We start from the raw sequence: 25,796 nt of genomic DNA, 5'->3' as shown, positions 1-25,796 counted from the left end.
CAAAGCAATGAAAATCATAGTATCGTATCGGCACTTAATAAACATTAAAGATCCAACGTTGTCGTCTTATACAAACATAAGATAGGGCACCTAACGAAATAATTAATTAAGTTATTGAGTTGATTTCACACTGCGGCTGATTAATTTTCCTGACTAAAAAACAAATTATATTTCTTTTTATAGAGGTTGCGTGGAAGAGATCACTTAAGTGATATGAGGCCGCCTTTGCATTTATAATTATAAGTGCATTATCGAGTGCGTGAGGTCGGTACATGAGCTCACATGTCTACACATCAGTTCTCGTAATTACCTTGGCACTTACAAATTTGAATTTTTCCTTTTCCTCTTCTTTCTACATTATTCTTTTTTAAATGTGGCTCCGCACCGCGTGGAGGAGGGTTATTTCATACTCCCGCTCACTCGTTTCGCATTCCTCGCCTACTAGGGTACGGCAGCGCGTGGCCATCTCAGCTCTCCCCAAGGCTGTCTGAATAGGACTCACGCGTCCACGGCCCTAGGATTATTTCTTAAACGATAATTACGTCGGGAACTAGGATTCTATGCAGTGCCTTTGAAAGTCCATAAAAAAGTTCATTTTTCGCCTGTTGGCTAACCGTTTCGTCAGACAGAGAGTGTGCGGTCCAACAGAATACAGCCGTCCGAGTCTTGCATATCTAAAAATTGAAATTTTTAATTTAATGTAATTTTATTTGTATTTGCAGGATAGTTATCTTTTTTTTACTTTTGATTTAAGGATTAAAATTTACATTATAATGCTATTAACTAGTCTATATTTATATCAAAATTCTTATTTTATTAAAGTTAAAGATGATTTTTTTCGTCAATTAAAGATGTTTTTGTAATATAATTGGTCTTTGTCACTGAGTTGACTGACATAGACCTTGCTCACACGCAGCTTTGAAGCGAACTGTACTCTAGCCTAATCCAACCACAAGAGGAATAAGCCCAAATAAACAACTTTGACACCGAATTGATGCGATATCATTGGTCGAGATCTTGAATAATCTATGATATTCACTATGGATTCGCGAAAACATGGCGTTTTTAATGTCCGCGAAGTTGTAATCGGAACTTTGAAAGTTAAATTAATGTGGCTATAACTATTTAAGTGGAATAGTGTTATATTATAAAAAAAAATAATCAAGAAATGTTTGTAGTGCATGGTACAACAGAAGAATTAGAAAAAGACGCATTTGAAAATCAAAGGTTTATTTTCCTTTACTCTTTCTGCGATTGGAACAGGGTATACATATATGAAAGATATCAAGATGAGACCATAGACAATTTTTAGTACTTTTTATGTCAAAACATATTCCGAACACTTCATATAAGTGTTTTTTTTTTATAGAATAGGAAGGCGGACGAGCATATGGGCCACCTGATGGTAAGTGGTCACCAACGCCCATAGACATTGGCATTGTAAGAAATGTTAACCATCGCTTACATCACCAATGCGCAACCAACCAAAAAATATGTTATGTCCCTTGTGCCTGTAATTACACTGGCTCACTCACCCTTCAAACCGGAACACAACAATACCAAGTACTGCTGTTTTGCGGTAGGATATCAGATGAGTGGGTGGTACCTACCCAGACGAGCTTGCATAAAGCTCTACCACCAGTAAAAACTCTACCACCAGTGTTCGTCCTAAAAAGCATTCCAAGAACTAGCAAACCTGATCAAACAGTTCTAGCACTCTAATCCTTTCTGCCAAATTTTCCTTGACCCCTTTTAACTCATGTTTCATGCAAATGGTTTCTTCAATGTTTAATTTTTATATCTTTACAATGCTCATCCTGATTCATCATTTGTTCCTGAGTAGCATTTCATTTTCGGAGATTGACGCGATAACTTGCACACGTGTATCGTACGCTTTCAAGACTTGAGCGCGCTCTCTATGGTGGTTGCGTTAACAAAATTTTTGACTTTTACATTACATTTTATTAGTAATCTGTTGACCAAAGAGAATAGAACAACTACGTTTTAATGTGGAATTTATGATTATTACAACTAAAAACAAGGCAAATAGTGATTACATACCCTTTGTGTAGTGAAATATTACCATTCGGGCATATAAATTTTACAAGATATTTATATTTGTACTTTGTGATGTTAAATTATAATTATTCCTAGTATTTGTTTACTAAGATCAGTTGCGAAGAGACTAAGAGATATTTAATAATGGCAGGCCACAGGTACCTCAGTAACACGACAAATCTATTTGCGGATGACGACGTAGACGACGATACTTTTGTTAACAGTTATAGACAAAGAATTCCACCGCCACAACCCAAACCATCACCTTCACCTTATATTGCTGATTTAGAAAGGCAAAGACAAACTATGTTAGAGAAACAGAAAGAGATCGAACAGCGTACACTTGATTCTTCAGTTAGAAGTATAGGTTTGTTGCGGGAATCTGAGCAAATTGGAATTGCAACTGCTGAAGAACTAGCTCGTCAACGCGAACAACTCCAAAACACTAATAGAAGACTTGACGAAATTAACACCAATTTGAGCTATAGTCAAAAACACCTAAACGGTATTAAATCAGTTTTTTATGGGTTTAAGAACTATTTGTCAGGTAAATCTGACCAAACGCCTAGTAAGAGTCAGGCATCTCCCAGTTCCTGTAGTTCAAAAGCAGGAAATAGTAGCAGAGTAGATGATACCTTATACAGCATGAGTGCTAGTGAAACTGATAATTTTACTAATCACCCATCAACTCGCCTTAGAGGACTTAACCAGCAAGTAGCCGCTGAACCAATATCAGATACTCAGCGCATAAATAAAATGCTAGATGCTAACCTAGATGAGATGGTTACTCACATCTCAAGATTAAAGGGTCTGGGCATGGCTCTTGGAGAGGAAATTGAACAACAGAATCATCTTATAGATGAAATACATGATAAAGCCGATGTTGCAGATATAAAAATTGGTCATCAAAATAAGCAAATGAACAAACTTTTAGGACAATAATTAGAATCTACCATATTGTAAACCTTTTATAGGAACATAAATGTCCTACTAATTATAAAAATACATTGATTATGTTAATGATAAAAAAATATATATAATATTTAAATTAATTACACTTCATTTATTTATATAGTGGGAGACTACATAGATATGTATATGTTATATAATACAAGCATAGTTCTAATTAATAAAAAGGAAAACAATGGTATTAAAATAGTGTCAATGTCAAACAGTCTGGGTTTGTTATCTTGTAAATTAATTCCATTAACATGCGTCAGCTTATCAAATACAATATTACTGCAAAAAACTCAATTTGTAAATAAAATATAACGGCATAAAGTATTTATGGATAAGTTTGTAACCATTGTTCATTGGAAAACAAGTAGGAAATATCCACAAATCAAAAAGAGCTCATGTATCTAAAAATTATATTATGCACTTAAATTCAACCTTGAAATTTTAATTTTGTTTCTCCCAAGTTTTATTTGAAATGTTATGTTATATTGATAATTGTCATAGCATTCCTTTTTTTTCTTTTTTTTTATGTATAATAAACTCCATGCTTATAAAGGTGTAAATTTGTAATAAATTTCTTATTATAAGTATTTTTTATTTGATACCACCTATATTAAAACAAATTATGTCAAAATCTAATTTTTTTGCAAATAGTTGACAAGTTATTAATTGATCTTTGAATATGTAGTACCTTTTAAATGAAACAGTTGAATGACTTAAAAGGATAAATAAAAATTATTAGCTAGTTTTATATTTATTACGGAAATTAAATGTTACAACATTTAAAAAAAATCCTCTGGCTTGAGAGCATTTTACATCTAACAAAATCTGTCTACATTTTTAGAAGCAATTTAATTTTTTGTATCATGTACCTTCATGTGCTTTTGTAAAACTCTTTTATTTGATAGTTTTTTATTACAGACACTGCACGAAACTTTTGTGTCTGCGTGAGATTCCTTATGGACCTTTAAACCTGAAGCAGTGGCAAATCCTTTGAAACATATATCACATTTATGTGGTCTATCTGCCGTGTGAGAATGAGCTACGTGTACTACTAATGAATGTTTGGTAGCAAAGTTTCTATTACAGTCTTTATACATGCAAACAAATGGCTTTGGCTTCTCTTGACCTAAATGAGTCAGTCTATGAGCTCGCAAATAAGATGCTCTTGTGTATGACTTTGAACAATCTGTACAAGAATATTCTTTTAAACCTTTATGACTTTTGATATGCATCATTAAAGTTGACTTTGCTGTAAACCTCTTACCACATGTAACACATGCAAACAACTTCCTATTACTAGAATGTGCTACACGAAAGTGCTCTTTCAAGGATTGTCTAGACTTATAAGTTTTATTACAAAAACCACACTTGAATTGGTTAATATCAATATGAGATAATAAGTGTTGCCTCAGTCCACTAGAAGTGTGAAAACTTTTGCCACATTTTGGGCAGAGAAATCTTCGAAAATCATTGTGCTTAGCCATGTGATATCTCAAGTTATGTATTCTTGTAAAAGATTTAGAACAAAAACTACATGTATATCTCTTATCCCCTTCTTTTAAAGGAAGTCTTTCCGTTGATGCAATTTCAGTAACCGGAGGCAAAGGTGTAAGTTCCTTACTTTCAGATACTTCTGGCTCAAAATCAATTGAAGCATGATGACTAAAAAGAGGTACATCATATTCATGGTCCTGGTAAACAACATTTATATCTATGGAATCAATATCAGATCGCGGCATATGATTTGAGGATGATCGGACTGTAAATATTTGAGAGAGAGTTACATTGGCTTTCAAACAATTTATCTTAAAATTATAAGCAAGTAAAGCAGTAGATACACATGATGCACACATTCCTTGAGGCCAGTTTTCTTCATCATTATTCTGAAACAACATAAAGGTTTAGGAATATAAATTAGAAATAATTTAAAAAATATTTTTAATAATATTACATACTTCCAAACAATTTAAAAAAACCAATATATCAATTAGTTTAATTTTATTCATTTCGTGTTCAATCAAATCTTGAATATTCATAAACATTGTGGGATCATTAGCATCAAGTTCTCCTAAGCAAGTTCGACATATGTTTTTTGTAAGACGTAAAATTAAACTTGTGAACTCCATGTTATTTTTTATTTTAATGTTATATTCAATAAAAACTTAATATAACACGCACTCCTTCGCATTCTTACTTAATTTTAAATAATTTCCATCTTTAATTCACTTTAATCATAGATTAATTAGTACTTATATAGGAAATGTAATAATCACTTATTTTTTATGAAAACCCCTTAATTTTATATTTGTACATGTGAAATATATCATTTGAAATTAAAAAGTGAAAACTTATGCGGTTTTGCTTATTTGCTTGACATTTCTAACCATAGATTATATTACACACATCACTCTATTTCTTAACGATTTATTCGATAACTGTGGAATTTTATCAGCAAAAGTGTGGCAGCTATACAAATGTTGTCTCAGGCTGCCTCGGACCAGAATTTAAAAGAAACAAAGGTAGGCTGTTTAAAAAATAATATTCATTAGGTATCATATATTGAGCATGATAAAAATGATACAGCTCAAGTTCAATATCTGTATAATCTTTTGACTTGGCGTTAGCTGTTAGCAAGTCGCAAACTGGCAACTTTCTCACACCTTTTTGACGTGTTGAATGCGTCGTGGGTGAAAAGTTGTTCTTTAAATCTTAATTATTTCCATATTAATGGAATTCTTTCTTGTTGTTGGTGCTTAAAATATATAACAGAATAATAAATTATACTAGGTAAAAATATTTAATAGGCTTAAATATAATATTATAACCTAAACTTGAAAGTGGTTAACACATTATTTTACATATTCCAATTGATTGAATAGTTTTGATTTACTTAATTATTTTCAAAATCAAAGATTTCATTTCAGGTAAACATTTATTACACTAACAATCATGAGTCGGTTCTTCGCTACTGGTACAGACTCCGAGTCTGAAAGCTCATCTGAAGAGGAGGTGATAGTACGAGCGCCAGCACCGGTGTATACGGTAATCTTAAAGCATTTGTCAAATTAATATGAAACTCCATTTGCTTGCTTAACTATCGTTTGCTAGTATTTCATATGGTACTGGAATACCATAACCAGCCATACCAACAATATGGCACAAGTTAAATTTAAATATACTAGGTATTTTTTGTAAATTAATATCATAATTAGAAGGCCTAATAATTGAATTTCTAAGTCCGTTATATATTGTTGAAGTAGTACATTGCATAATATTAACCAAAATTTCAGAATACCTTTATACTTGTTTTTTTTTCTTTATTAAAACAAAAAGTATTTAAAATAAAAATTAAATTGTTCAGTATAGTAAATAAATCTTATATTTATCATATACAAAATTCATTATGAGATTGCATAGAAACAAAATGGCCTATTCCAGTAGCATTCAAATATAAAACACTAACTAAAAATTACAGTACAAGAGAATGTTTAAAGAATATTGTAAAAATATATTGCTGAAAACCATTTTTATTATTCAGTTCAGTGATGATGAAGAAGAAACAAAGCGTGTTGTACGGTCCATGAAAGAAAAGCGATATGAGGAGCTTGAAGCCATAATACATACACTTCGCAACCATCGTAAGATTAAAGACTACTCGTCAGCTCTAGCTTCGTTTGAAGAACTTCAGAGGGCTTATACTAGAGCAGCACCTGTAGTTCTAAAAGAAGAGAATGGAATTGCTCCTAGATTCTTTATTAGAGCATTAACTGAGTTAGATGATTGGGTCACTGGGGCTTGGAATGATAGGGATGCTAGAAAGGCACTATCTAAAGGAAACAGCAAGGCACTAACTTCCTTGAGACAAAAGTTGAGAAAGTACACTAAAGACTTTGATGCTGAAATTTCTAAATTTAGGGAAAATCCAGATTTGCCAGATGATGATGATGAGCGTAAAGGTAAGAATTACGATAGGCAGTTAAATATATAAGTAAAGGGTTATTATTATATTAAATTATTAATTAATTTTTTATGTAGTAATTATTACTAATCTAATATGTTTGGTTTTTTTACTTAAGATACCTCATCCTCGGATGAATCAGACGATGAAGATAAAGTAAAAGAAAAACCAAGAATTGCCCGCTCTCCTGAGGCTCCTCGTAGGCCCCCACCTCAAGATGATGAATCTTCTGATTCTATGGACTGGGGTTCTAGTTCATCTGATTCAAGCTCAAGCTCTGATGATGAGACACGTGGTGCTACCACCTTAAGAGAAAGATTTTTGAAACGTGCTACTGAAAGGGAAGACGATGAAGACAGGGATAGACGTCGAGTTAGGCGTGAGAGGCGTGATCGAGCTGGTAAAATTAGTAAGAAGGATCAAGCTGATGATGGAGGTGAATGGGAGACTGTAAGAAAAGGTGCCGCCACATCTGATAAGCCTAAGATGTTTGCAAAGGTAATATTTTGATTTTATGAATTATTTATTTATTAATTAGGGGTAAACCAAAATTTTACGTACAAAACTTATTACATTGCATATCATATCACTCATAACCAAAACCAAAATAGGATTGCACAATAAGTTTCAGTTAAGTTAATGACAATTACAATTTTTTTTATTCCAATGCAGGATAGTGATATTGACGCAGCTCTTGTGGTTAAAAAATTAGGTGAAATTAGTGCTGCACGTGGTCGCAAGAGAACTGATCGTCGCGCTCAATTAGAACTTCTTCATGAACTGCGTACCGTCGCGCAACAGCATAATCTCGGAGATGCTCTACAACTTAAATTGCGAGCTGCAACTGTTGCAGCACTATTTGATTACAATCCTAAAGTGTCAGATGCAATGAAACCCGAATATTGGTCAAGACTTGTTGAAAATGTGGATCAGATGGTTACCCTTTTGCTTTCTCACGAAGATATGATGCTTAGTGAAACTATTACTGAAGACAATGAACAACTTGTCACTGCGCCATTTAAAGTACGTGGTTGTTTACTTACAGCCTTAGAACGTTTAGATGATGAGTTCACTAAGCTATTGAAAGAATGTGATCCTCATTCAAATGAATATGTGGAAAGATTAAAAGATGAAGTGCGAGTTTCAGCACTTATTGACCGCGTTTGTCAAGTCGTGGAGCGTGACGGAACACCTCAAGAAATTTGTCGTGCTTATCTTCGTAAAATCGATCATCTCTATTACAAATTTGATACACGTGCTATGAAAAAGGACATTCAACCGGGTGAAGAAACTACTATTAAAAAGATGGAACGCTTTTGCAAATATATTTACGCAAATGACGACAGCGATCGTTTGAGAACACGTGCCATTCTATCGCATATATACCATCACGCACTGCATGATAACTGGTTCCAGGCAAGGGACCTCCTACTCATGTCTCATCTCCAAGAGAATGTTCAACACTCGGATCCAAGCACACAGATATTGTATAACCGTACGATGGCTAATCTGGGTCTATGTGCATTCCGTCGTGGTAATGTTAAGGAAGCTCATGGCTGTCTAGCCGAGCTCATGATGACCGGAAAACCTAAAGAGTTACTTGCACAAGGTTTGCTACCGCAGCGTCAGCACGAACGTTCAAAGGAACAAGAAAAAATTGAAAAACAACGTCAAATGCCATTCCACATGCATATCAACCTTGAGTTACTTGAATGCGTGTACTTGGTATCTGCTATGTTAATTGAGATCCCATACATGGCAGCTCATGAATTTGACGCTAGACGTCGCATGATCAGTAAAACTTTCTACCAAAACCTGCGTGCTAGTGAACGTCAAGCTCTAGTTGGACCACCAGAATCTATGCGTGAACACGCCGTGGCAGCCGCTAGAGCTATGCGGCGCGGTGATTGGCGAGCTTGTCTTAATTTCATTGTTAACGAGAAGATGAACGCCAAGGTAATAATTTTATCAAAATGAATATGTTCTCCTTTTGAGAGCTTAGGTGTTGTATAAAAGTTATTGATTGATTTTAGGTATGGGATCTTATGGTTGGCGCTGACAACGTACGTGCAATGTTGGGACGTCTTATTCGGGAGGAATCACTTCGCACTTACCTCTTTACATATGCGCATGTTTATGCATCCCTGTCGCTACGTTCGCTGGCAGACATGTTTGAGATGCCAAGACAGAGAGTACACTCTCTTGTGTCTAAGATGATTATTAATGAAGAGTTATTGGCTTCATTAGATGATCCAAGTGAATGTGCTATTTTACATCGCTCTGAACCAACAAGGATGCAAGCTCTAGCATTACAGCTTGCAGATAAGGTTAGTTACTTAAAAATCGCTGATATATTACTTTTATATATTTAAATTTGTTATTGCACTTTGTGATATGGGCATTTTTTTCTTAATTTAAGAAGATTAAACAAAGTTCTGTTAAATAAATGTTTCCGAGAAATTAATAAATCAATGTTGTAATATTTTTTTTTTTCATACTTCTTCACACAGGTGGGTAATCTGGTCGACTCAAACGAGCGTATATTCGAGAAACAGGGGTCGTTCTTCCAACGAGGTGGTGCGCCACGGGGGGAGGGGCGGCAGCGCGAGCGACCACGCGAAGGATGGGGGCGTCGTCAGCGCAACCGTCGCCGCGACGACGAACGCGGACACGAAGACTAATTTTTATGCACGGAACTCCTTACATCACCAACGGCTGCTGGAACATAAGAGGGAAAAAACGCCTACCTGATTCTATTTATTATAAGAAAAGCCAAATGAACGACACGGGCTGCTCGCACCCGAAACAAAATAAAAAAAATTGTCAGCGTGGGTATTTCATCGAATCCAGTATAGTAGAAAAAATACAAAATACATGCACTACTATTGATTTCGAAACAAACTGTGACATAATAAAAAATAGTAAAATAATAAAGGAAATATCTAATGTAGTTCCTAAAATGAATATTGCACCTGCCGCTTATGTTTCCGTAAACGCTTTCTTATGTTTCTCCCGCCCATCTTGCTTTTATTTTATGCATTGTATGTTGCATGATTGTAAGGAATCCAAGAAAAAAGTTCTTATAACATTTTTTTTTTACAAAGGAGTAAAGCGCTCTTCCGGGCTGCTTGTTTGATAAAGTGTTATGACATTTTTATCAAATTGTCTATATATAAATAGGCATATATTTCTCGTCTTGCAACCGATTTTCTTATTTATTTTTTGGTTTGTTATCCATTTATTCATGGACGAGTTGTGTTATTAAAATAAATGAGAGTGGAAAAAAAATATTGACACAAGCAAATTCATATGATTTCCTCAAATTTCAATAATTATTATTTTCAAATTTGACCACTGGGCGAAACTAAATATATAATAAAGCTCGAGTTTTTGATGTGGATTATTATAGCAAAATGTTATTGCATTACAATACAACCTTGCAGAACGGAAGAGCGCTATAAAAGTAAAATGTGTATCAAAAGTTGTACTTGTTCGTAATGAAACATGATAATGTATTAAAAAAATATGTATAGTATAAAATTATGTATCAGAAAATCCTTTTTTTATTTATGTTGTATCAAAAGAAGATACGAGAGTTTAGTAATATTTAAACCTACCCGAACTCGTACCCAACTTCGTCCGTTTGCTTCACGATTCGTTCTGTTGTAGATATAGATACGACGATTATCTATATAGTTGCTAAACTAATTATAAATGGAATTTATTTCGTAATTCATTCGCAGACCTACATACTATTAGGTCGTACATATACTAACACAATAAATAAAAATAAAATAATTGTATCCAACATTCAACGGTATTTATTTGCGCTTCTCACCAGACTACTAGAATTAGTACAATAATTTGTAGATTTTTTAATTTAATAAATAAATACCGTATTTTTCGAGTGTAATTTAATAAACTTAACATTAAATAATTATTTATTGTGCCAGCATTGCCGTACGTGGTCGGCGAAATCTCTTTTTTGCGCATTACTCTCCTGAGCCCGTCTCAGGTGAGTAATTTAACTTCACGCACTTCTTGATTTTCCTAAAACAAAAACTAAATAGGCAGGTAAGCCAGGTTGCCAATTTATACATCGCGCGTATTCTCTATGGCTGGTTCTACCCGCCAATGAAGCGCGAATTTACCCGCGTCTCTGTGCGGTTTTTTCTTTTTATAGAATAGGAACGCGGACGAGCATATGGGCCACCTGATGGTAAGTGGTCACCAACGCCCATAGACATTGGCATTGTAAGAAATATTAACCATCGCTTACATCACCAATGCGCCACCAACCTTGGGAACTAAGATGTTATGTCCCTTGTGCCTGTAACTATTCTATATGGCTCACTCACCCTTCAAACCGGAACACAACAATACCAAGTACTGCTGTTTTGCGGTAGAATGTCTGATGAGTGGGTGGGACCTACCCAAACGAGCTTGCACAAAGCTCTTCCACCAATTCTTCTTTAATCCATTAATATAATATATATATTTACATATCCCACACCGAATAGAATTACAGATTCAATTTAGATTATTATCATATTTTAAATAACCCCTTTAGAAGCTTAGAGAATTGCAAGGAGTAGTTTTAAAAATTTAATCTAGGTTAGATAACTATAACATTGTTGTTTCTCGAGCATTGGGTACGCAAAAAGATTCGTCGAGCAATCTCGTTGATAAAAAAATCGTCTTATTGCTTTTAAACTGCGATTTTACGGGGAAATCTTGCAAAAGCGAGATTAGACACATTAACAGTCGACACAGTGAAATTTATTCATTATTATTTATATCAATGTGGATTGTTCAATAGCTTGTGAGTGAAAATAATAAAAAGCCGTTTTAAAATCACAGTTGAAGAATTTAAATAGTTAAGCGATATTAAAACATTTTTGTAGGTGTAAAGCATATTTTATTTTTATGAATTAGCATAAAAAATAAATAAAATGCCAAAGTTAATGATATTTTAAAAAACTTAGATCAAGATTAAAAAACATAAGTTTTACAACTGCTTAAGACAAATTTTAAAAACAACAATTCTTAAACTAATTAAATTAATTACTGTCCCTATTTTCCAGGCGAATCAGATGTCCAACGCTGTAGTATGTGATAGGAACGCTTCAAAGTTCATCCTTGTTTAGGTTGCTTGGTCAAAATGTAATCAGATTAATGAATAAGATTATACTTTTTAATCATTAATCACAAATACAGATTAACTCTGATTGATTTTGAAACTGGCGAGCCTTGTACATACTTACTTAACTCACTTACTTTACTTTTGTTTCCTTGTACTGTAATCGTAATTGATGATTTGTAATTGTAATCATTAATCGGATTACATTTTGCCCAAGTCTGGATGGATGGCTAACATTTAACCGTGAAGAGAACCACAAAAAATAAAACCGTCGGTGTTGGCAGCTTAACTTTACCACTTAAATTGATTTAGTATTGAATACACGCAATATGCTTAAAAAGTCATAGGAAATCATTCATTTATTATTTTATATATCATCAATCATTATTTGTCCGAATATTTTTTTTAACTACACAAGTTAATACATATAACGAAACGAATTTAATGATGGCGGCCATCGAATTTGCAGCGGGACGGAGGTGAACATATCACTGACATTTTAATGAGTCATATTTTCGGTGATACGAACTATGTTGTTTATGCGGATATCTTCCTAAACCAGCGTTAATTTAAAAGATTTAGTATATTTAATATAATATAATTGAAATCGTTTAACTTAATTAAATACAATGGCTGCAACCCGGAGACTACAAAAGGTATTACTACTAAATATGTGTTATAGTACTTATCTGATAGGTAATCGAAAATATTCCGATAGTAAAATTAAGAAAAAGTATGTATTACAATGCTACTCTAAATTGCTAGTAACATTTTGGAATTTTTGTTAGAAGGACTTAATTATTTGACGATACACTTTGCTTTCAGGAACTAAATGATATAAGACAGTCAGGACTAAAATCATTTAGAGACATCCAAGTTGATGAGTCAAATATCCTAACATGGCAGGGATTAATTGTTCCAGTGAGTTGTTACATTATATTTATTAAATAAATACATTATACTAAAATCAAATATATTAATAATAAATAACATTTTAGGACAATCCTCCCTACAACAAAGGTGCATTTCGCATTGAGATTAACTTTCCTGCTGAATATCCATTCAAACCTCCTAAAATAAGTTTTAAGACAAAAATATATCACCCAAATATTGACGAGAAAGGCCAGGTTTGCCTTCCCATCATCAGTGCAGAGAATTGGAAGCCTGCCACGAAGACTGATCAAGGTAAGATTGATTTTAGGATCATATTGTATTGTATTGTAACAAATTTGATTTTTATTGTGTTTTGTTTTTAGTAATTCAAGCTCTAGTTGCTCTTGTTAATGACCCTGAGCCAGAACATCCCTTGCGTGCTGAACTTGCTGAAGAATTTCTCAAAGATAGAAAAAAGTTTACAAAGAATGCAGAAGAATTTACTAAAAAGCATAGTGAAAAGCGGCCTACTGATTAAACATGTCATTTCATTGAATTTACAGCACTTATAACTCTAATATAACTAGAGTACTTGTGTCTTCTATTTTGGTTGGTTTGGTTTTTTATGAAAATACATGGAATTTTATCTTTATCAAAACCAATTACTGCATGAATTATAAAGTAAGAGCTGCTCTTCATGTTTTGTAATTAATTAATGATATATTATCATGGATAATGATATTTAGTACCAAAATTTAAAACAATATTTTAAATTATTACAACATAAAGTTTCCTTCAAAACAAGTTCTCTAATTAAATTAGACATAAAATACTAAGAATGCTGTACTTTCAAAATATGTTATGCTACAAGATATACTTTTTAAGATCCACACATTGCTTGCAAAATTTAAGCACCAATAATATGAACAATTTTTTTTTTGCAATTTAGGTACTATCTAAAGATATGCCTATCTAAATTATTGGACAGAATTATAATTTTTAAGATACATTTAAAACTTTTTAGTTTTATTTGCTTAATATTTATTTAAATGCTTATTTTTACCTGTTTAGAGAAAAATATGTTTGGCTAAACGTTGAAAAAAATATATCATTTTATTTGTGACACTTATTACAACATAGTAATTCATCATTATTACTAAATTTTGTAGTATCTTTAAATTTAAAATCTCTCATTTTAATTTATTGCATTTTACTGTATTGAACATCTATAGTATTTTTTTTTATTGTTCAATGTGTAATATTTCTATAAATAAATACATAAGTGAAAATTATAAAATTAATAAAAATAATCGTACAGCTTAAGCTTAATTGTTATTTATTTTGTGAGAACAAAAATTTGAGTTCATTTATTATTAATGTTCCAGAAATATTTAGGATGTGTCTATATAAAAGGATAACATGAAAACATTTAAAACGATTGTATTATAGATTATTTTGCAAATGGTCTTGCTTTTAGTGTTTTACTAGAACTTGTTGAATTAATAGACTTGTGACTTCTAATCTATTAAATATCAATAGCTGTATTTTAACAACTTTAAGATTGTTATTTAATATAACATGCAAGTTATTTATAAATTGTTGCCAGTTTATTCGTTTTCCTCATTCAAATCAATGTAACATGAAGTTACTGAGTATTCAGTATGAGAATTTGAAATATATATATTATTTTCATTTATCATTTTATAATTTTTAGTAAGCCTAATATCCAATATTTACAAAAATTAACTTCAATCTTTTAATCAATGAAGTCATACACATCAATGGAATTAGCATTTTTATTATCACAATTTGTTGTTTTAGAACCCTTTCCATTTTGATCAATTTTTAAAAGTATTTGTTTTTTAAATATGGAATTTCCTTTTGCTTTATTTGAGTTATCATTATCTAATTCTGTTTTTCTTCGTTTTATATTTGGCTCTTTGTTTTCATCTTCATTATGAGGACTTAAATACCTATATAAACTCTCTGCAACAAAAATATTTTGCACTTAACTTACTGCCTACTGGCCTCAATATGAGGGCTCAATTTGACTTTTGAGTATGAATATAAAATATTACTTGTTTTATTTTTTTTGTTATCGTACCTCATAAATATATAACACATTTATAGCACATTATCTGTTTGTGAAAAATATATTTGCACATATTATATATGTGGAATATTTTTTCACTGATTAAAATAAAGTAACTATTTTCAATAATTACGTGCTCTTGTGTATTTAAAGAACTTTTTTTTACTTTAGTTACAAAATTTCGTAACTAAAGTAAAAAATACAACTTTTTTTTAAACTATAACTAAAATATTACTGCTACCTTTTATAGTAGTGATACATTCATGAATATATTTTTTTGAATTAAGATCTTTGGTCAATAATGGCTGTACTTTTAATGTATAATCACTACCATATTTGGGCCAAAAACTGTGTTCAGGAATATTATCATCTAATTCCACTTCTGCAACTAAGGCAGTGATTGATGTCCACAATCTGGATGCATTAGAATGGTTATATCCTCCTAAAAAAATATGTAGTAATAAGGTACAAGGTTATGTTAATGTTCTAAATTTAAACTGAAAGGTGGTAAATTTTTTTCCAATGAAATACTATTAATAATAATGCCCATTAAAAACTTTTTAAGTATTTACCTCCTCCTAGGAGCATTGTAGGTTTCTTTACATTAAGAACTTTATTAATACATAAACAGTATCCATCCAAAGTAAGTCCTGCACCTCCATGTGGATCCCTAGCAAGAGCATCAGCACCACATTGCACTACTATTGCATCAGGCAAAAAATATGAATATATCATAGTAAATGCACTGAAATAATAAAAACAAGTAAAAATTAAAGTTTTAGAAAATTACTTAGAAAAACAAAATATCATTGAAGTTACGTGCTAGCATTTGAAACTTACCTATCAAAAGCAAATACAAATGTATCATCGGAATATAAGGCATTGAGAGGTAAATTACAAGCATAGCCTTTGCCATTTAATCTGCCTATGTCCTCAATACTGCCGCTACCAGGATAAAAACCTGGTTCATATTTGTGCAATGACAAAGTGAATACAGATTTACTTAAATTGTAAGCATCTTGAACTCCATTTCCTATTAAAAATATCAGTTTGAATCATATGTATTTACATTTATTAGATGTTATTTTTATGTATTTACCATGATGAACATCCAAATCTATATAAAGTATTTTTGAAAATTTTGTCCTAAGTATTTCAATAGCAATAACTATATCATTTACATAACAGAACCCTTCTGCCCCATATCTGAAACATTTATCTATTACATGTTTATAATTAACCAATTACAATTCCATTAAAATTAGTTATAGATTTTGACATAGGTACTTATTAGCGTGATGCCATCCTCCACACCAGTTTATAGCTACATCTGCTAAATTCATTACAAGACATTTAGCAGCAGTTAGGGAACCTCCTGCTATCGTGGAAACAATGTTATACATATCAGACACGGGAGGACAGTCATACCCTGAAAAATAACATTATGGTTATTTATAAGTTTTCATTTAAATTTCTTCTTTTGAGTAATAATCAGTGAAACTATTAAATTGTATTCACCTAAGCCAAATTTTTCATCTTCAGCAGTAGTTACGTAGTCGTCTTCTATTTGAGAGATTTTTTTCAAATGATCCAAATATAATTCTGAATGAAAGAGTTTCAATTCAGTGTAACTAGCTGATTGAGATCGAACTACTTTTGTGTGATCCAAAAGACCATACGCCGTTATAAGACTGTGAACCATGGAAGCCTGTAATAAAATATTACAATACAGAAAAACATTAATTATAAACATATTACTTTATCAAAAACATTGAGTATTAAATAAACCGTTAAAGAAACACTACTGACTCGACCGAGTACTGCTGGTAGCCGATCGCAGCATTCTATTAAATCTTGCTCCCAAATGTATGCTGCTTTACTTTTATTCATAATTTGATATTTTAAATAATGAACTAATAATCAAATATACAACATTAGAAACTCTTACTGAATGTAATATACATTTATATATCTAAATGTTTTCGACAGACATTCGGATGGCGCAAAAATCTGAACAACTGGAATAACTATTCCTCGAGTACCAATTGGCGATTAATAAACAATAATAATTAGGTAACTGGTATGCACTAAGCATGCGCAAATGGCAGAATGTACCAAAGAGATCACAGATACAGACTACAGAGTACCTACATAACCACTAGTTACATTTTAAACACACGTAGTGGTTTATCTACTCTGTGTAGTAGTGCCAAATTTAATCATAGCTTAAAGCCTTCAGTACACGTACGACCAGTGACTAGTGCGTGCCAGTATACTCAGTTACAAATCACAATAGGATATTACCTATTAGATTAATAGTCAGTTTACTTTATGCTTTTTTACAGTTTTATATATTATTATTTAAAAATATCCATGTAACAATGTGTTACAACTGTAACTGTACAACTATTGTTAATCTGTGTGGTCAGAGACAAAACAAAGTTTTAATTTGAAAATTAAAAAAAAATTATACAGTCTGTGCATTATAGCGTCCATTTTCTAAAAAGAAGTATCAATTTTGACAATAGAAAGCAATGTTTAACCGATTTTAACTAATTTTAGCAAGTGAATAATTTATAAAATACGCCAAAGAGTCCTATCTTAAATATACAATATTTTTTGTTATGTGTCATAAATAGATAAAGTAATTTTAGATGTTCAAAATAAATTCTTCTAATATGACAAGGTCTATTACAAAACATTTGTAATTCGAATCTATATGATCTGTCTAGTTTTGTTTGTATGGGGTTAAGTATACTTTCGATGGTGTTTTTGGATTATGAAACTGTGATTTTCAAGTTCAAGTGGAAATGGTTCGAGGTTAGTATAATCTATTTACATAAATAAACATTGCATACTGCCATGATATGCTTAAATCTAATTCTTTGTTACCGTTTCGGTTTAGTAGTATTTTTTTATGGTAGTAGTGACCACTGCATTTCTTTAACTACCATACTTTGCCATGCGTTTCCGGTTCTAAAGTAATATAATTTAATATTTACTCTACCCTCTCATAAAATAAAATAATTTGTGGGAATTATTATAATTTATAATATTATAAGCGTTATTTAAGAATTTGATTATGTACCAAATATTTTTTAATATTCAGTTTGAAGGTGAAATGTGAATCATACAGTAATGAAGTGGTGTGGTAATATTAATTAATAACCTATATTAATTATCCAAATGATTTAGGTAGGTAGTTTACATTTCAAATAAGATTTTTTTACAAAAATTATCAAAATTTTAATGAAAATGATGTATCTTATCACAGTAAGGTTAACTGCTATTGAGCACAGAGTGCACTATGTATAAAAATTTTCTTATCTTTAAACAGAGATAGTCAAGTGAAGTGAACACATTAATATATCAAGATAATTATTATTCATACGAAATCAAACATTTGTATATTATGTTTAAAAATATTGCTTATAAAATAATATGCTATTTAATAAAAAATTTCAGTTAATAGCTTAATGGCCACCCAAGAAGGTGTAAAAACACCTCATAGGATTGAATTGTGTGAAGAGAAACAAGTTAAACCACCAAAAAATTACAGAAAACGCAGGTAATTGTTAAAAAAAAAAATATATTGTTTTTTAGTATTATAAATATAAAAATTAAAAATATGTTTTTTATTATTAAATATATGGAAATTAATAATTATTTTTTATGTAGACTTATTGTTACTGCACCTCTTAAGACTGAAAATGAAGAATTAAACTCTGAACCTCTCATAAAGAAGACAGACTTAAAGTCAAAACCATTAAAGGCTTCCAATGGTATTATTACAAATATGACAAATGGCAATTCAGCACGCTCACGAGCGGCCAGAGCAGCAGCCCGTTCTGCAGATAGCCACAAACTCACAGAGTACTTTAAAGAGGAACTTAAAAGTCCTAAAGTAGAACAACTTCCACCTTCATCTCCATTAGGAAAAAATATAAAAACTGACCATAAATCAAATGGAGATACCAACCACAAGCTCACAGAGTACTTTCCCGTAAGAAGGAGTGTGAGAAAAACATCGAAATGTGTAATGGCCGAAAAGATGAGAGATCTGGAGAGAGCAATAAGAGAGCAAAGGGAAGATGGTCTTCAGGTAGAGTTCTTTTTTTTAACATTAAGTTATATACTAACATCTGAATGTAAAATAAAATATAATGCCAACATTCTTGTTGCAATGGCAAAGTTCTCAAATTGAAAGTATTTACCAATAACATAATATAATCATTTTAGATGTTGTATTTTATATAAATATTCTGCATAGAAAATTTATAGCCAAAGTAATTTATTAATTTATTTAAATAACATTGCATAATAGTAGTATCTTTTAAAAGCTCATTTAAGTGCAACAGATAAGATTCAATGTGTAGTATCTTTTAAAAGCTCATTTAAGTGCAACAGATAAGATTCAATGTTTAAAAAACAATGTTGAGACAACATTGTAAATGTTTGGTAAAATAATTATTATATAGGTTGTTAATTTCCTATTGTCTTTGTAATATAACAAACGAGTAACAAATCTTATTGAGTCAGTTTTTATTGGTAATTCGGAAAATATTAATTTAATTCTTAATAATAACCGGTGAAAGTAATAAGTTATTTACTTTTAGCTTTTATTTGGTAATGATTAATAATGATAAATAATTTTAAAGTAACCAGACCAGACCATACATAAATATAAACAATAAATAAATTTTGTTATCTTGTTAATTTTAATTAATTACTCGTCTTTCATTTTTTAATAACAAAAAGTGAGATTAATAATCAAGCTTTTTGGCTTAAAATATTATATATCATGCAAATGTTGCAATTAATAGCTTACAAATTAAATTTAGAATGTTTCCTGTCTATCTGGGGTGCCAAGCTTACAGTGTTGTATGTAAAGGACATTGAATTAATTTTTGCATGATTTACTGTTAACGATACAAAAATACAAAGTTTATTTTATTTAAAAAAAATGTAGTTATTTAGTTTAGTTTATTTATTTGTGAAACTTCACATGTGGTACAAATTCTTGTGCAAATCATATATATTCAATCGATCTTTTCTCGTGTACATGATTATGGAACCGAATTTTTCACCTTTTAAAAATCCACATTCACATTAAATTATTAATTTGTATAAATTCATTATTAAAACTTTCAATTATCTTAAATACCATTGTATTTAATAAACATAGTAACAAATTAGTATGCAAGGTTTTAGTATAAAATTAGTTTATGATCAGTATTAAAAATTGAATTGTCCATCAGGTTGCGTCTTTCGACGGTAAAGGTCGCGGTGTGATCGCAACTCGTCCGTTCGGACGCGGTCAGTTCGTGGTGGAGTACTCGGGAGAATTAGTAGGAGTTGCAGAGGCTCGCGAGAGGGAACGCAAGTACGCTCTGGATCCGAGCGCCGGCTGCTATATGTATTACTTTCGACTTCAAGACCAACAGTATTGGTGAGCTCGATTCAATATACATAAAATCAGTCTATATTTAGTCTTTCTTATTCAATGATAAAAAATAATAATATCTGGGTCCTTTACAAACTAGATTTACTAATTGAATTTATATCCCACATCTCATTAAGTGATTGTGTCATTTTAATAACAAATTAAATTTTTAACATGTTTAAAGTAACTACTACTTTTTATATAATAAAATAAGTTTTTATAAAACTTCTTTAATTCACGTTTACATTATAGTTAAAAGATTATATTGATCACAACTTGCCTTCAATTGATTTATAATTTTAGTAAAAATAATGTAACTTAAAATGTATTTCGACCTCGCAGTATCGACGCGACGGCCGAAACGGGTCGGCTCGGTCGGCTGGTGAACCACTCCCGGAATGGTAACCTGCTGACCAAGGCGCTGTGGGTGGACGGGCCGCGCCTCGTGCTGCTCGCCGCGCACGACATCGCGCCGGGCGACGAGCTCACCTACGACTACGGCGACCGCTCCAAGGAGTCGTTGCGGCACCATCCCTGGCTGGCTCTTTGACCTGGGTAAGCGACTGCTTGTGCAGCACCTCCTTCTGTTCATACACTTGAAATCTTTTATATTTTATGTCACTCAATTTATTTTGCGGAACAAAATTGTATTGATTGTAATATTACAAACATTAAAGAGATATATTTAAAAAAAAATCCCTATTGTTATAGGCATTGCAAACAGGCGGCTAAAATGTCATGAATTTTGATCATGGCTGGACATATATTTAGGTTTTATTTAATTGCATTATATGTTATATGTTTCTGTACAATGATTCTATAATAATAACACATAAAAAGTAACAAATTATAATGAAGTCTCTGATTTCTGAGCTAGGCTCAAAGACCTGTATTACAGAAATCGATGTCCTCTCTCATATTTTAGTGACATATTGTTCTATATAAATAAATGATAAATGAATATTTCTTACTGTATACTAAAAGAGGGAGTGTCAGAAGATTTGTGTGAGGTGTGTATGGATGTGTGTGTGCGTATTTTGTTTCAAATTCTATTCCTAAAGTGCGTAACATGATAGAAAATGAAAATGACAATATAATGAATTATATAATATTTTTTTTCAGGACTGTATCCAGAAGTCTTAGTTGGACTAAAAATAAATATTTATTGATTTAATTTAGATAATATAAAGTTTGTTATAGAAGTCTTGTTTAAGATCGCATACCGCTGTATTGTTAAGTAGTGAGCTGAGTGGCCTAAACACAAGTTATGTCTTAATGGCGTATACGCCTCTCGTGCGCCAAAACTACCTTCTGCCAACTGAAATTGTATATATCGTATTTATATATACATTTTGTAATAATTATGTCATAATATACCTTTAAATTGTGTCTTCAAAATAATATACAAGTTATGTAACGGTCAAGTCTCGCATGATGTGCATTGATCTTCAGTATATAACACAAAAATGCTACTTATGTAGTTAATAAATTTTTTAGCCAATTGTGCCTGTTTTGTAAGGCAGAGTCAATTGCTCAATTAAAATGTTTTTTTTTGTCACTGATATATTTGTAATCATTGAAAAAATTTAATAGCATGTGTATTTTTGTTTATTGAAAAGTTTTATAATTCATTTCATCATCTTACATTACATATCTATTGAGAATTATGATGCATTTCATTGTGTTAGACGATAGCTATCTGTTTTGTTTAGCTATTTAGTTAATTTAAAAATAAATTATATTATATGAACATTATTTAAATCCTTCTTTTATTATTTTAAAGTCAAGGAAATACAAAGTCAATTGTTCTATGAAAGTTGGACAATATTCATTTATTGATTGGAGCATATAACATTAATAATTAACATAATATTTAACATGTTTATATGTTTGTAAATTACATTGACACGATGAAATAATTTAACATCAGCTCATGCTAGTTATAAACAAATATGGACTACAGAAATGGAATTTAGTAAGTTAGTAATGAGCTTTTGCAATATTAGCTTAGAAGCCATTGTACCGAGTTGACTCTGCCCTTTTATTGGTACTGCATAAGAGCACACTGCGTAATGCGTCTGTATCAGGTATATATATAATATTAATTATGCGTTCAAATTTAGCATTAAAATTGTCGGAAGTAATTGTTCAAAATAAGGAATATTTCATATTGAGATCTAAAGATGCAATTTGAGACATGTGTGAACTGTAAAGAATATGAGTTAAGAAAAATAAAAAATATGTAATATCAGTATTGTATGTATTTCCTTTAATTTTCACTTTTGTAATATTAATATAGACGAAATGAAATTTGTATAAAAATTATAATGTAATCGTAACCTTTGGATAGTAATCACATCATTGAAAGTTTTATGTTCAATTTTTTATTGTTTTTATTATCATATAAAAAAAAATTCTGTTAGAATTCTTATAACGGTTCATAATAAGTGATTTAAACATTTAGAAAGGTACAAATAATTTCATACGTCAACCGTTAGTGTCTAATACGATGATCAAAGTAAGATTACCTAATCATAGTAAACACTGAACACGCATTGGTCACAGCTCGACTGCTAACGACCAATGACGATTCAGATCGGATTATATAATCTGAATTTGGTTAGCGTTTCAGAAACTAACTGCCTTCCTAATAAACGTTGTTTGGTGGGTGATTAGTTAACAATACTGTTTTCTTCTTTCGAATGTCGAATCAATAATGAGAGAAAGAGACAAAACCGTGTTAAACTAAACAATCGCCAAGCAACGCTTATAAGTAAGAACGTAGAGATTTAACAATATATATAAGAAGTAGAAACATTTTGAATTTTTTTTTTAAACATTCAGATAACATTTGTTTAATGAAGTACAGAGTTATGAAATATGCGAAATGTATTTTTATAACATATTGATGAATTAAAATATCAATGCCTTCATTTCTGCACTCTAGTATAAGTTATAATACACATATTAAAACAAATGAACTAATTATTATTGTTGTATTTATATTTTTTTATTTTTCAGGTATTATATAATTGTTACAAATGTAAGGACTTTATTACTGAAATATTGTCAAGACACAAACTCTCGAATAGTTTACGTATTTATCACTAGCTTAGAACTATTTCTTAAGTAAATTAACTTAATTATGTGAACGAAACGAGGTTGTAAGTGTTGTTTATTAAAAAGAACATTTACGAAGCCTGTTGAGTAAATTAGCATTTGAATATTTTAATTATTATTATTTTTTTAGTTTTATGTCGAAATTGTGAAATATGTTAAGTATTTTTTTTATTGCTTTTGTAATGAACAAATACCCACCGGAATAAGATCTATGTCGGTTGTAATTAAAGGGTGTTCCGCAAAAAGTAAGATAGATAAGTTTAACTTTAAAAAATATCTAGCTTAAAGAATGTACATTCAGAAATGGTCGCCCTTTTCTCTACGCAAAATATTCTGGATGGTTTTTGTTATTATCGATAAGAATAAAAATGTAATAACGTCCCTTATTAGTGTTGTAACAATCGCTCTGATTAGTTGGAAGGTCCGTTCATAGTGGTTTTATAAAATTAATTTCAAATGAACGTTTTCAGTCACAAGACTTGCATTAGTTGATTCTTGATAAGCGTTTGTGATAGAGGCTGCAACTTTTGTCTTAAGAGATATGTTGTCCCAGACTATGAAAGCAACGGATATGTAAACATAATCAAAGCATTCGAATGGTCTTATTATAAAAGTATTGATCAATTTATAGACTGGGATTACATAGCCATTGTACCCTAGAATAATTTTTAATACAAACAATTTTTATAATTAATAAAGCTATTATGGCCGGTGAAATAAAATATTCACTAAACGATTAATTCAATTGTATTTCGGAATAAGTGTTGATATATTACGAAAGGTTGCGGATTTGTCAGTCGTTGAAAATGTTTGCTATTTAGAATAAGGACCCTCGACTAAAACTCTGTTTCTTCCTTTATTAATTTTAAGCCAAAAAATAACGACTGATAGATCTTTTAGTTATTAAAAAACTTGTACCAAACATACTATTGGTTGATTTTTTTTTATATAATAATATATAAATAATGCTGCTGGATTGATATTCAATTTATATCTCAGTTTCATTGTTGAAACAATTACATAAATAGAAGGTTTATTATATTGTCACTCTTGTTTCTCTAAATTAATCCATTTTAAGACTGAATTTTTGGCATTTAAATGTTACACTCTCACTTACATATTTTGTTGTATTGATTTGAAAATTTTCTATTTATATTTGTTAGTTTAAAAAAAAAAATCCAGCAACATTATCGCTATAAATAACATTGCTTTTTGTAGTTCCTATACTCATTTAATAATAACGCCTTTTGTGATTAACTAACCTTATTACTATTATAATACTGCCTTGGATGAAAGGCTATATTTTATTAATGATCCGAGGTGAATCATTGTAATACTTAAATTTTGTTCAATTGCATAAGTGATAAACTTATTATGTAATGTAATTTAAAATATTAGACTAATGTTAATTAAATAGAATAATATATTTTGGAAATCCTAGTTTCGTACTTTGTTTAGTTAAAAACTATTTGTATGATGATTTTAGCATTGTAATGCTTATAAAGTTAGTGCTGGCTTTTAAATATTAAATTTTATAGTACTTTTAAAGCCACTTCGTTAAATGATCAAAAGGTCTTAAGTGAACGCACCACTCCAAACGATTTCGAATACTATTTTAATACCCTTACAATTGATTTTTCCACAGGGTGAATGGAGCTTTAGGACTTATTTATATAATTTAAACAAATCCTACTTCCATATTACATATAAAAACTTTGTTTGAAAAGAAATTTAATATTAAATGAAATCGAATAAATTGTAGCTTATAAATAAAATATAGAAAATATTTTTCCTTTAGTTTTATTTCTGTTCTATGAAAAATTTAACACGGGTCCGATTTTTAAATCGCCAGTTAATTTTATCTGAAAAATGAGTTTGATATTTTGGTAGTTTTACATAAAAGCAAAGATAATACATTTTTTCTGGTAAAAAATCATCAGCTCCAAATAATTTTGAGAATTATTTGACTCATTTTCATACTAATGCTTTATTTTAAATGTTACATTTATATAATATTAATCTTTTAACCAATGTTTGTGTCTTCGATTTATGTAATGAGTGTTTTTTTTTAATAATTTTTGTAGCGAGTTATTTTGATTATCACTGCCCTATAATATGCAATAGATATGAATTTAAATTATTTGTTTTATTG

At 30.8% G+C, this 25,796-nt stretch overlaps 6 protein-coding genes across 9 annotated transcripts; 4 read left to right on the top strand and 2 right to left on the bottom strand.

Moving 5' to 3' along the window:
- Nucleotides 1-1,987: 1,987 nt before the first annotated feature.
- Nucleotides 1,988-3,577, top strand: LOC126775232 (synaptosomal-associated protein 29). The gene has a single exon (XM_050497027.1). It carries the CDS (start codon nt 2,203-2,205, stop codon nt 2,998-3,000), a length of 798 nt encoding a protein of 265 aa, XP_050352984.1. The 5' UTR covers nt 1,988-2,202; the 3' UTR covers nt 3,001-3,577.
- Nucleotides 3,578-3,759: 182 nt separating this feature from the next.
- LOC126775225 (gastrula zinc finger protein XlCGF57.1-like) lies at nt 3,760-5,362 on the bottom strand. The gene is made up of 2 exons (XM_050497020.1): nt 4,974-5,362; nt 3,760-4,901 (listed from the first exon to the last, which is right to left on the bottom strand). The coding sequence occupies exons 1-2, from the start codon at nt 5,142-5,144 to the stop codon at nt 3,867-3,869; spliced, it is 1,206 nt and encodes a 401-aa protein (XP_050352977.1). The 5' UTR covers nt 5,145-5,362; the 3' UTR covers nt 3,760-3,866.
- A 296-nt stretch (nt 5,363-5,658) lies between these two features.
- LOC126775212 (eukaryotic translation initiation factor 3 subunit C) lies at nt 5,659-10,531 on the top strand. The gene is made up of 7 exons (XM_050496997.1): nt 5,659-5,805; nt 5,943-6,060; nt 6,557-6,974; nt 7,095-7,474; nt 7,649-8,932; nt 9,010-9,303; nt 9,487-10,531. The coding sequence occupies exons 2-7, from the start codon at nt 5,968-5,970 to the stop codon at nt 9,655-9,657; spliced, it is 2,640 nt and encodes an 879-aa protein (XP_050352954.1). The 5' UTR covers nt 5,659-5,805; nt 5,943-5,967; the 3' UTR covers nt 9,658-10,531.
- A 2,018-nt stretch (nt 10,532-12,549) lies between these two features.
- Nucleotides 12,550-14,325, top strand: LOC126775239 (ubiquitin-conjugating enzyme E2 L3). The gene is made up of 4 exons (XM_050497035.1): nt 12,550-12,772; nt 12,942-13,037; nt 13,115-13,301; nt 13,373-14,325. Exons 1-4 carry the CDS (start codon nt 12,746-12,748, stop codon nt 13,525-13,527), a joined length of 465 nt encoding a protein of 154 aa, XP_050352992.1. The 5' UTR covers nt 12,550-12,745; the 3' UTR covers nt 13,528-14,325.
- Nucleotides 14,326-14,361: 36 nt separating this feature from the next.
- On the bottom strand, nt 14,362-17,183 carry LOC126775222 (histone deacetylase 8-like). 4 transcript variants are annotated; one of them, XM_050497016.1, is made up of 8 exons: nt 16,891-17,183; nt 16,600-16,789; nt 16,369-16,510; nt 16,181-16,287; nt 15,922-16,114; nt 15,654-15,826; nt 15,413-15,523; nt 14,362-14,975 (listed from the first exon to the last, which is right to left on the bottom strand). In XM_050497016.1, exons 1-8 carry the CDS (start codon nt 16,969-16,971, stop codon nt 14,746-14,748), a joined length of 1,227 nt encoding a protein of 408 aa, XP_050352973.1. In that variant the 5' UTR covers nt 16,972-17,183; the 3' UTR covers nt 14,362-14,745. The 4 variants fall into 4 exon arrangements, with proteins under 4 accessions (XP_050352973.1, XP_050352971.1, XP_050352972.1 ...); XM_050497014.1 differs by having other exon boundaries at nt 14,365-14,975; nt 15,323-15,523; nt 17,030-17,183; XM_050497015.1 differs by having other exon boundaries at nt 14,365-14,975; nt 15,323-15,523; nt 17,044-17,183.
- Nucleotides 17,184-17,583: 400 nt separating this feature from the next.
- LOC126775229 (histone-lysine N-methyltransferase PR-Set7) lies at nt 17,584-25,480 on the top strand. Its single transcript, XM_050497025.1, has 6 exons — nt 17,584-17,901; nt 18,547-18,649; nt 18,760-19,183; nt 20,340-20,530; nt 20,867-21,079; nt 21,647-25,480. The coding sequence occupies exons 1-5, from the start codon at nt 17,892-17,894 to the stop codon at nt 21,072-21,074; spliced, it is 936 nt and encodes a 311-aa protein (XP_050352982.1). The 5' UTR covers nt 17,584-17,891; the 3' UTR covers nt 21,075-21,079; nt 21,647-25,480.
- The last annotated feature ends 316 nt before the right edge of the window (nt 25,481-25,796 follow it).

Source organism: Nymphalis io, chromosome 18 (genome assembly GCF_905147045.1).
Source record: "Nymphalis io chromosome 18, ilAglIoxx1.1, whole genome shotgun sequence".
In the NCBI taxonomy this organism is placed as follows: domain Eukaryota; kingdom Metazoa; phylum Arthropoda; class Insecta; order Lepidoptera; family Nymphalidae; genus Nymphalis; species Nymphalis io.
This window is presented reverse-complemented; position numbering and strand designations above follow the sequence as displayed.